Source organism: Nicotiana tabacum, chromosome 13, assembly GCF_000715075.1.
Source record: "Nicotiana tabacum cultivar K326 chromosome 13, ASM71507v2, whole genome shotgun sequence".
Taxonomy (NCBI): domain Eukaryota; kingdom Viridiplantae; phylum Streptophyta; class Magnoliopsida; order Solanales; family Solanaceae; genus Nicotiana; species Nicotiana tabacum.
In genome coordinates this window covers 36,504,163-36,516,608 of record NC_134092.1, presented here as the reverse complement: position 1 = coordinate 36,516,608, position 12,446 = coordinate 36,504,163, and the positions used below count along the sequence as shown (strand labels likewise).

Below are 12,446 nucleotides of genomic sequence, written 5' to 3'. Positions count from 1 at the left end.
AACACCTCTTACTCTCTGAATACCCATTCCCCACACCCACCTACTTATGCTACAGTGTACAACACACAACCATACTATAATCCCCAACCTCAATATAACCCACCTCGCACCTATAGAAATCCAAATCCACCACGACCATACGCTCCAGTTCAAACTACCACTCATTAAAACCGACACACCTATGCATCTCGACCTTGCCCAAATTTTGAAGATAGAGGTCCCAGAAACTACACCCCGATTGCTGAACCTTTGGCTCAATTGTTTGAAAGACTGAGGAGAACAGATTTGATACATCCGATATAAGGAAGGGTTTATGAGTATCCCGCAAAATACTTTGATGCAAAAAATAATATTTCTATCATTCAAACGTACCAGGGCATGATACCGAGGAATGCTTCAAACTAAAAATGAAATTGAGTCATTGATAAAAAGTAGAGCCATTCAGTGCACCCCAGCTCTGTCCAACGTGAACTGCAACCCGCTGCCAACCACCAAAATCAAAGAGCTAATAAGATCACCCTGGATGAAAAGTATGACTTGAAAGGGACCATCGTCACAATAGGGAACGTTGAGGCTGCAAGGGTCCCACCTCGAAGGACTTCAATGATCACAATATAGTTAAAACCTACAATGATGGTCCAGAATTACCAGCAACAGTCCATTGCTACTATGAGGGATAAAGAGGATCCGGAATAGAAAACAGTCCCGTGGACATATCAGCAGAAAGGGAAAGCCAAGATGATGGATTCTGCAGCGGCTCATAGAATGGCCAGGTCAGGGAGGTTTTATGCTCCCGATGATGTAAACCAAGGGAATTCAGGAAGAGAACACATTCAGAGCAGGAATATAAGCGATACGGAGGCCACAAAATTCTGGAAGAGGATGTCAATAAAAGAATACTCTGTGGAGGAACAATTGAAGAAAACCCGGGCACAAATATCAATCATGGATCTACTGATAAGTTCTTACAGTCACAAAGACGCCCTGTTGAAAGTGTTAAGTGGAGTAAGTGTGCCAAGCAACACCACTAGTGAGGCACTGGCAGCAACCATTGGGTAGATGGTCGAAGTAAATATGATCACTTTCTGAGAGATAAACTTCCTATAGAGGGTGTGGGTCACAACAAAGCTTTACACATCACTGTTAAATGTGGAGATAAGGTGGTGTCCCAAGTACATGTTAATGGAGGATCAGGAGTCAATATCTTCCCACTCTCTACCCTACGAAGGTTGGGTATCCATCTGAGAGAAGTAAAAAGAAGTCATGTGAGGGTAAGAGACCTCGACGGGTCACAGAAGGACGTCATTGGAGAAATCTATTTAGCTCTGCAAATTGGACCAGTTGAGTTTCCCATACTATTCCAAGTGATAAATATTTCATCTTCATACAACTTGTTGCTAGGAAGACCTTGGAAACATATGGAAGGGGCAGTCTCGTCTACCCTATACCAATGCATGAAGTTCGAGTGGGGTTGCCAAGAGATTGTAATCCACGGCGAATGGAGCCAGTTAGCTTATTTGGAACATGCAGTTCCGTTCATAGAAGGATTAGACGGGGTCGCTTTCCATGTGGTTGAGATCATGCAAACCACTAAAATACAAGAGATCGAGCAAAATCTGAGAATGCAGTCACCAGAAAAATCAAAGATGGCTCAGAGAAATGATGAAGTACGGATACAGACCAGGGACAGGGTTGGGAGCTCGATCATATAGGATAACAAAGCTGATTGAGCCGAGTGGGCAGAAAGATAGAGTCGACATAGGGTATCATCCTCTGACTGGAAAGACATGTACTGGTAGCTTAGAGAAGAAAGATTTTGTGCCAGAGCATATTTCGGGTACGAGTCAAACCTCAACACCAGAGGACGACATCGTCGATGGAATGGGAAGGCTCTTTGTACCATTATCGAGGAATGATGTGATAAAGATGATATAAAGACACCAACAATTTGGAATGCCGAACTAGGAGAGGACTTGCAGAATTGGACCGCCAACCCGTCCTTGGTTCGCCTGGAGTCTTGGTACTATGGAATTATAAAACTTTTGAAAAGAACGCACGGTGAATTGAGGCTTGAACCGTGTCTATACTTTTTTGTCATTTGCCTCTTTGAACGCTCAGACGTTCCTCCTTTGATGAAATCAAAAGAAATGCTTTTTTAAAATATTTTATAAATTTATTTATTGCTTAATTTATACTTAGTTTTTCTTTTCTGTAATCAAAAGGATAAAAACCCACATTCCACGATTATGACATGTAACGAAACCCTCAAGCAAAGCAATCTAGATTACGAGGAATATGATGAAAGCATGATGCCAGATAATCTCCCACAAGAGATCGAACAGCTGGAAAGCTAGAAAAAGCCTAACCTTGAAGAGACAGAAGTGGTCAACCTGGGACACAAAGAAGACATAAAAGAAACCCTAATCAACATCCATCTGGAAGAAAAGTAGAAAGAAGAATTGGTCGAGCTCCTCCGACAATATATCGATGTGTTCGCATGATCGTATGACGACATGCCTTGATTAAGCACTGACGTCATTTTTATCGATTAACTACCGATCCTGCTAGACCGCCAGTCAAACAAAGTTTAAGCCAGATTTGAGTTTGAGGATAGAAGAAGAAGTAACCAAGCAAATAGAGGCAAATGTGGCAAGAGTCGCCAATTATTCCAAATGGTTAGCGAATATCGTACGGGTACCATAGGAGGATGGGAAAATAAGGATATGTGTGGATTACCGAGATATTAACAAGGCCAACCCATAGAACTATTTCCCTTTACCAAACATTCACATCCTCATCGACAACTTTGCAAAGCATGAGCTACAGTCATTCATGGATTGTTTTGCTGGGTACCATGAGATCATGATGCACGAAGAAGATGCAGAAAGGATGGCATTCACTATGCCTTCGGGAGTTTACTTCTACAGAGTCGTGACATTCGGCCTAAAAATTGCAAGTGCTACTTACATAAGGTCCATGACAACCCCTTTTCATGACATGATTCACAAAGAGATCGAGGTATATGTGGATGACATCATCATTAAGTCTCGGAACATTTGGACGACCTGAAAAAGTTTTTCAAATGCTTACGGAGGTATAGTTTGAAGTTGAATCCTGCAAAATGCGCATTCGAAGTCCCTGCCGGATAATTGTTAGAATTCATAGTAAGCAGGAAAGGAATAGAACTGGATCCTTCAAATATCAAAGCCATTCAAGAGTTGTCACAGCCCAAGAGCAAGAAAGATGTTATGAGTTTACTTGGTAGGCTGAATTACATCAGCCATTTCATAGTCCAGTCTACAGTAATTTACGAACCTATCTTCAAGCTGCTGAAGAAGGATGCGGCTATAAAATGGACAGAAGAGTGCCAGAAAGCCTTCAACATAATTAAGGAGTACTTGTCAAATCCACCGATGTTGGTTCCTCCCGAGCCCGGGAAGCCATTGTTGTTATACCTGTCAGTCTTGGATAATGCATTTGGATACGTGTTGGGATAACACGATGGGACCAGAAGAAAGGAGAAGACCATCAATTACTTAAGCAAGAAGTTCACACCAAGCGAGGCTAAATATACTTTGATAGAGCACACTTGTTGTGCCTTAACTTGGATTGACCATAAATTGAGGCATGACATGTCACCATATAGCACGCATTTAATATTCCGGCTCTACCCACTCAAGTATGTATTTCAGAAGCCGATGCCTATAGGAAAACTAGCCAAATGAAAGCTTCTTCTCAGCAAATTTGACATTGTGCACATAACACAGAAGGCCATCAAAGGACAAGCCTTAGTCAGCCACCTTGTAGAGAATCCATTGGACAGGGATTATGAGACGCTCACCACATACTTCCAAGATGAAGAAGTGTTGTTCGCCGGAGAAGATATTGCAGAATCATACCCAGGAAGGAAAATATTCTTCTACGGAGCGACAAATTTCAAAGGAGTAGGAATAGGTGCAGTCCTAATTTCGGAATCAGGATAGCATTACTCGGCATCAGTAAAAATAAGGTTCCCTTGCACCAATAATATGGCCGAGTATGATGCATGCATCCTCGGGATAAGGATGGCAGTCGACATGAATATCAAGGAGCTTTTGGTTATAGGGGGACTCTAATCTATTGATACATCAAGTTCAAGGAGAATGGACTACCAAGAACATCAAGATCCTTCCATACATGCACTGTGTAAAGGAGCTATGCAAAAAGTTCACGAAGATCGAGTTCAGGCACATTCCGAAGATCCAGAATGAGTTCGCCGACGCTCTTGCAACCTTATCATCCATGATTTAGCATTCAGATAATAATTACATCGACCCTATCGAGATAAAGATCAGGGATCAACACGCGTACTATTTTCATATAGACGAAGAGCTAGACAGTAAACCATGGTACTACGACGTCAAAAGATTCCTTGAATCAAGAGAATATCTAGAGATGCTACTAATGGTCAGAAGCGAGGGCTTAGAAAGCTGGGAAATCACTTTTTCCTCAATGGGGAAGTCCTGTATAGGAAGACCCCAGACTTGGATCTCTTAAGATGTGTAGATGCCGTCGAAGCAACCAAATTCTAGAAGAATTACATGCAGGAACGTGCTGACCCCACTGAATGGCTTCACCTTATCCAAGAAAATTCTAAGAGCCGGATATTTTTGGATTACCAGGGAAAGCGATAGTATCTGCTATGTGCAGAAGTGTTACCAGTGCCAGATTCACAGGGATTTCATCTGAGTTCCGCCTAATGAATTGAATATAATAGATTCACCTTGGCTGTTTTTCGCTTAGGGCATAGACGTGATTAGACCTATAGAGCCCACTGCATCAAATAGGCATTGTTTTATCTTAGTAGCCATTGACTACTTCACCAAATAGGTCAAAGCTTTTACGTACAAGGCCGTCATAAAGAAAGTAGTGGCAGACTTCGTCTGTAACAACATAGTTTGCCAATTTGGGATATCCTAGTTAATCATCAATGACAATGCGGCTAACCTCAATAGTGATCTGATAAGGGAAATTTGCGAGAAGTTCAGAATTGTCCATCGTAACTCCACAACCTACAGACTGCAAATGAATAGAGCAGTTGAAGCGACCAACAAAAACATCAAAAGGATTATGTGAAAGATAGTGAAAAATCATAGGCAGTGGCACGAGATATTATCCTTCACCTTACTCGGTTGTCGGATCACCATGAGGACATACACTATGGAAACTCCATACATGTTAGTATATGGAACTGAAGCTCTGATACCCGCAGAGGTTGAGATACCATGTTTAAGAGTCATTCAAGAAGCCAAGTTAGACAATGCAGAATGGATACGAGTCAGGCAAGAGCAGCTCATGCTTATCGACGAGAAGAGAATGGATGCGGTGTGCCATGGTCGGTTGTATCAAAATAGGCTGGCCAATGCATTCAACAAAAGGGTGAAGCCTCGCTGGTTCATACTGGGGCAGTTTGTTTTGAAGAAAATATTCCCTCATCAAGAAGAGGACAAAGGAAAGTTCGCACCAAATTGGCAAGGTCCTTATGTGGTCCACTGAGTGCTGTCGGGAGGAGCTATGATCTTGGCAAATACGGGCGAAAGAGTCAGTGCGAAGCCTATCAACTCAGACGCAATCAAGGGATACTACTTTTGAAGACAATAGAGTTAGATTTTGGTTGTAACAGAACTACGCTCGGCCTGACTTTCCACGGAGGGATACGTAGACGTAGAGTTCGGTTTTTCTCTCTCTCCCTTTCTTTTAAAATAGAAAAACCAAATATCATTTTGTATGTACTCGGAACTACGTCGTGGCTTGATTTCCTTGGAAAGGAATACGTAGGCAATCCTCATTGAATTCAGTTATCTTTTGTAATTGAACTACGTTCTATCTTGATTCCATTTGTATACATAGGCAGTCTGAGTCAGACTCTGCCACTTCATTATTCAATCTCATCATTATGCATCTTTTGTAATCGAAATGTATTTTGACCTGATTCCATATGGATACGTAGGCTGCCTAAGTCAGGCTCGGTCATCACCATCATATTTTCTTTATCAATACCCATGAACTACATTCAGACCTGATTCCCTTTCGGATACGTAGGCAACCTGAAATGGTTCGGTCATAATCCTAGGATAACCTTTGTAATGCATTAGTTTAGATTAGGACACAATTGTAGTGGAAAGATGCAACGTCGTTAGGAGCAACTTGGAAGATCGACATCAACATGGCAGAGTCTTTTAGAAACAACGCTCGCATTTGAGAAACTTCTGAAACATGACATAATCCGGAACGACGGCATTTGCCATAAGACAAATGATTTTTCAAAATATTTTCTAAAGATAGCACAACTGTTCCACCTACCAAACTTCATGGCGTAACCTCATTAGGGACCAGGGCAAAGCCAGGACTACACTCAACATAAACCAACACTCCCCTACTAATAATATTTCATTGAATGCAGGGCCAACAGGGCATAAAGAAGTGCTGGAACACACTGGGGCAATGACGGATCTGCCACTTTCTCAAAACTATCATCCCTTTTTCCTTATTCAAATTTTTCCTTATATAGCTAAAATCTAACTCTCAGATCCTTGCAGGTATCTCGAAACTAAGCCGTTGACGTAGACACAGACACAGACAAGGCATATTGTATATAGCAAACCATCTACTCAACTTAATAGAGCATGTTATATATAGCGAGCCGCTAGCTCCACCAACCAGAGCATATTGTACATAGAAAACCGCATGCTCATTCAATCGGAGCACCTTATACAAAATCGAGCCGCTGGATTTGCCAATTGAAGCCCTCAGTATAGCAAATTCTCAGCTCAATTGATCAGAGCGCCCTGTACAAATTGAGCCTCGGCTTCACCAATCGAAGCCCTATATATAGCAAATTGTTCGCTTTGCCAACGGGGGCATTCTGCACCACCACTCCATCACATCGGAGATCATAATAGATAGTTGCAAACCTCCACACCAACGTTCTGCCAATCGACGTCCGCAATTTAGTTTCGCAGTCAAGAATACCTCTTGGGCATGATCTTTATTTCTTTATTGTTATTTCTAGCGTTTTGACATTTTGCACATGCAGCTTACAAACATGATTGCATTTTTCAAGTCAGAAACTCCCATCGTGCGGATATACTTTACATTTCAGTGAAATCACTCCCATCACGCAGAGATACTTTACATTTCAATGCAACCTCTTCTAACAAGCGAAGATGCATTCTACATTACAAGTCAACTACTCCCATCGCGCAGAGATAGTCCCAACATGAGGAGTTTTAATGCTCTGACAACTGCGGAATGGTACATAGCCCTGCTAATAATCGAGTCAAATTCAAGTATCCCATCATCCCAATCCCAAATAATGGCTAGCCGGCAGCCAGGCATCATCATTTCTGCATCATTTACATCATATCTTAACATATTATGCATTGCAATATATGGGTATGTATGTATTTTGTTCATTGAAGGAACAAACATCATAACGTGGAACTTTTAAAAGTAGCAAACCAAGATACAACACTATAAGTGTCAACAAACTCATAAGCGGGCCAAGGATCTGAGCTCAAACTCAAAACGATCAGTAGAACTCTAATTCTTCAAATCTTTCAAATCAAGTGGCAATTCAGAAGCTATCATGAGTACCAAATCTTCCGTCTTGCGGTATCGTCATAATACAACACTAGGTCAATTCCTGCAAGCATCGATTCCCCAAAATCTTATCTCTATAACTACATGAGGCCTTATCCTCGTTAAGCCTGAAGTATGTAAGTAATTCAGAGCCAGTATTGGACCACAACTCCCCAAAACTTCTCCTGGAGCCTTCCTTAACTCCTTATTATATAACTCATAATCTTCCTTAATCCAAATGTCACTCCTGGAATGTATGCCTAAAGTCGGGACAAAATTGGTCTTGGTTTAACTTCTTTCCTCGAAAACTCTTTTATCGTCTCCGATCAAGGAGGGGCACCTGTTGATGGCCAATTTTGACCCTCCCTCTTAAAAATAATTCATTTTTATACTTAATAATTTGCAAATTATGTTTTGAAAATATTTTTAAGCAATAATAGCTATTTTACAAAATTAATTAGGTATTAATACTGTTAAAATTAATAATTTAGTATTATGTAAAAATATATCAAACTTACTATTTTAAGACTATTTAAATAACTTTTATATACCCCACATAGGCTCTATAATTAATTTAACAAATTACTTCTTAATTTTTAGTTAAATAGACTACTGTGTTAATAATTTAAAATTAGTGTCATAATTTAGAAGACAAAGTATTTTACAAATAATTAATTATAATAATTAATGGTATATTTGATAATTATAATTTTTTACTATATTTAATTGAAAATAATTATGTTTATTTAAATTAATTTCAAAAGGGCTTAAAAGGCTAAAAACTATAATTGTAATTCCTTAATTAAACACAAATTGGTCATCTTTGAAATTAAAACTAGCCAATACATAGGCCCACTCGCCATCTGACCCAGTCCAAACAACTCCTCCAGTCCAAGTTGGCAATCCATGTCGCTCCTTGTGAGCTAATAGCGGTGCACCACATGACTCGTCTCCCACACTCAAAAAATAAGCAAAAACAAATCTGGATCGTTGGTCTAACTCATCAATGGTCCCTAATTAATCACGAATTTTCTCTTTTCTTTTAATCCCCCCTACAATCTCATCTCCACCGTTGAAATACAAAAATCCATGAATTTTTTTCTCATAAAAAAACCTATTAAAATGTTTAACACTTGATTTATCAGGGCCGTTGATCAAACAATCAAACGGCCTAGATTGCTTCCCCTGATCTTAAATCAGAGACCAGACCTCTAACCCTAATCATTTCCCACATTAAATAGTTGCCCCTCTTTCCTCTTTTCCTCTCTATTCTCTCAAATTCTCCATGCCCATCAATCATGAAGTGATCAAACCTTACACAAATCGGTGCAAGGTCACAAATTTGGACCTTACAACACTCAATCTATCTCCTATATCCTCGAATTTTGCCTGATTCTTTCCCCATTCATCATTAATATTCAAAACCCCAATTTGAAACCCTAGACCTAAAAGATGAAACTTCATTCGTCTGATTTCCCCACTCTTTCTCTCAAATCGGAGCATGCATGTTTGATATCTCCAAATTCTTCATCAACATTTGTTGTCCAGATGTCAAATGCAGTGACCTCTAGAAATTTGAGCTTTGGCCAATGGATACTCACTCTCAATGGTCGAATCCTTCATCCTTGTTGCCAGGTAAAGTTCCTTGATGATTTTTTCCCTCTGTCTTCCTCTGATTTCACTCGCCTTCCTATCATCATCTATCATTCGTCATCTTCCACTATCTAACTTGAATCTTCTGGAACCCTAAAGCTTCAATGGCCACTATAAATAGGAGCCTTCAATCTTCTCACCCAAGATCACTAACAACACCTAACAATGTGAAAGAATCAATACATAATACAATAGTCTTTAGGATCTTTTCAATTGAGTCAATTTTCTCCCTCGATTTCCACTTCCTCTCTTTTCTGGTTCTGAGTTACTCACAGATTAGAGTCTGAGTCTTGGACTTCTAAACAGCTAAACTAATTCTTTTGTTTGGTTTGTTTCCCTAAAGGAGGCCAGTAAAATCTCAACCCTACGCTTTTGTTTGTTTGAATTACTAAAGATGAGTTGTTCTGTTATCTTTTACTGAATGATGTTGTTTCATGACTGATAAATGGATTCTACAATCATGAGTTTCCCTAAGTTGTTGAAATTAGAATTATGTATTGATCCAAATGAACATTTGATAACTCATATTTACTGTTAAGCTTTGAAAATAACTAAAGAGCTCTCAAACCTAATAGCCAACTTCAGATCACCCTGATTCAATTAGAACCACCATGACTACCATACTAACCTACCTTGGGTATTATTTACATTTTTGTAGTGATTCACCTAATAAATTAGACTTAAGTGAATATGAACTTGTTTAATAGTGAAGATAAGAGCTCTCATATGATTAAACTCCCGACTGCTTGATCACACTATGTAAACATGTCCTAAGCTAATTGGATTCTTGTAATACTTTTGTGTGTATTCTGATAATTTCCATACATTTTACTAAACCTATGAGTTTTGGTTAAGATGTGTTTATATTTTGATGTTTCATATGTTGTGCTTAAGTGTTGAAATTATGTTTCACTATACCTGAAATCCCATACTTGATTTGCTTAACAGATTCCCCAATATAATGATACCCCTACCCCTATTCTGGAATTCAAGAAGTGATATTATTAGATTGATTGTTTTAACACCTTATCATGGTATATCTCATGCTAAATATCCTCTGTGGGTGCTCTCTTTTGGATACCTTGCATTCATTTTGTTCTTCAACAGTATGTTTGTCCTTCGTGACCATGCACATGCCTACATTGTCCTTAAAACATAACTAAGCTATGAACTAGGCTTAGCCTATAAACCCAAGATGAATCTTCTGCCATGTTTAATTATAGTAGCATGCTTTATTCTCTAATGAGATTAGTATAAAGCTGAGAGCATTAGCAATCATGTCATTTTCTTTAGAGTGAAACAGGATTGTTAACCTATATCTCTACTAATACTCTTTATAAGTCTTAATTGAGGTTGTTAACCTGTAGTGCTGTTAATACTCTTTAGAAGTTTCAATTGAGGTGGTTAACCTGTATCTCTGTTAATACTCTTTAGAAGTTCCAAATGAAGCTGTTAACCTGTATGTATGCTAGAAGTTAAGACTTAGTTATAACAAATCCTTGACTAATCTAATTAAAGGTTATTAAGAGAATGTAGTCATGAATAGTGACTGTTATGAGTTTGAATTATGTACTTCCTCTACTCTTAAGATACAGGACTCAAGTGTCTGGATTACTAGACTAATCTGCTAGTGCTCTTTTCTTGTGTATGCCTGAAGTTAATTTTTGAGCATGCCTAACATGTTATGGTGTTCATAGTGAATCATATACTTAGATTTAAATTGTGGTTACAATAATGTGAATTGTCTCCCTTATGATCCAATGATATCTAGTACAACTGTTATGCGAAATGTATACATTCTTGTGATATAGTATCACTGTGGTATGGGGATCTACATTGAGTGCCTCATTGTCACCTAAACCTACAACGAAGAGTAAGTGTGAGTAGTTAAGGGTATTTGGGAGTAGGGTTTAGTTCTTGGTTGAGCTACTCTCCCTGACACAAGCACTGCCCTAGGCCTTGAGACCCTTGGGAACTTTGAAGCATCAGGGATCCTAGGAGTACCTTGGCCATGAATGAAATTCTACCCTTAGCCTCTAATCTATTGATATTTATTAATCCTTTTAGGTTTAGTGCTTAATGACAAACAAAGGCTTTTATTATGTATCACTTTACAATCTATGACTCCACACTAGTTTCCATATTCTGGTTTGTTATTGATTTCTGTAATTTGTCTTAGGCCCATACTAGTTTATTTCATGTGTAATTATGCACATTGAGTAGCATATCTAATGACCTTCTTTTCTTTCTCAAACATGTATTACAATTGTGCCTGCCGAGTTCTCAAAGAATTGAGGCCCAAATCCTGTACTTGCGCATTTGGGAGTCTGAAGTTGCTGTTGTCTGTTCTCGCTACTTGCTGGGCCTACTTCTTTTCAGGCCCAAACCAGAGTCCACTCTCCTCCGCTACTGCTTTATTTAAGTTTACTGTCCTTATTTTCCATATGTATATAACACTTATCATATTTGATTGAATGATTTACTTTATCTCTTTGAACCATGTGAACAATCTAGGCAAGCCCTAAAAGATATAGGATTCAAAGAAGTGTTAGACTTAGTAGTAGATAATTATGATTCGCTAGTCATTTACTCTATAAATCTCTTATGCTATTACTAACAATTTTTTATGAAGACTTTTGAAACCAAAACAACTTTAGCAAAGGACGATAGTATTCTCTTTCCAGAAATTAGAAACGGAACCCAAATTGGTCTTTTAATGGAGCTTTTCTATAAAAGAAAATCGAACAAACATTGTTGCCAAAACCAAGGTTTTTCGGACGGTTTTCTTCAAAATGAAATGTGAGGTTTGAGAACGAATTTCCAAGGTATGCCTAAAGATTATTTCTTTAAACAAACTTCACTTTACAAAGATTATACAAATAGTCACATCCTTTTTATAAAGACAAAATATTTTATAACTTAGCCATACCTCACAAGGTTTTACAAGCCCAAACATTATAGACATACTCTTTCGATTATAAGAGATAAGTATTTTTCTAAAGTCTTTCATAAATTTATGCCATCTTTCGAAATCACATGTACATTTTTAGCAATAAACTCTAAACTCGATATACATTATGCCCCATTTTAACATTAGTCAAGCAGAGTATAGACAACTAATTATTTAAATCTAGTCTAAGTCCTATGGAGCAACCTCAGGTAGATTTTAAGGG

General features: G+C 38.6%; 1 protein-coding gene across 1 annotated transcript; it reads left to right on the top strand.

Annotated features, from left to right (window-relative positions):
- The first annotated feature begins 5,199 nt into the window (after positions 1-5,199).
- LOC142168068 (uncharacterized) lies at positions 5,200-5,535 on the top strand. Its single transcript, XM_075228728.1, has one exon. It carries the CDS (start codon positions 5,200-5,202, stop codon positions 5,533-5,535), a length of 336 nt encoding a protein of 111 aa, XP_075084829.1.
- Positions 5,536-12,446: the final 6,911 nt, after the last annotated feature.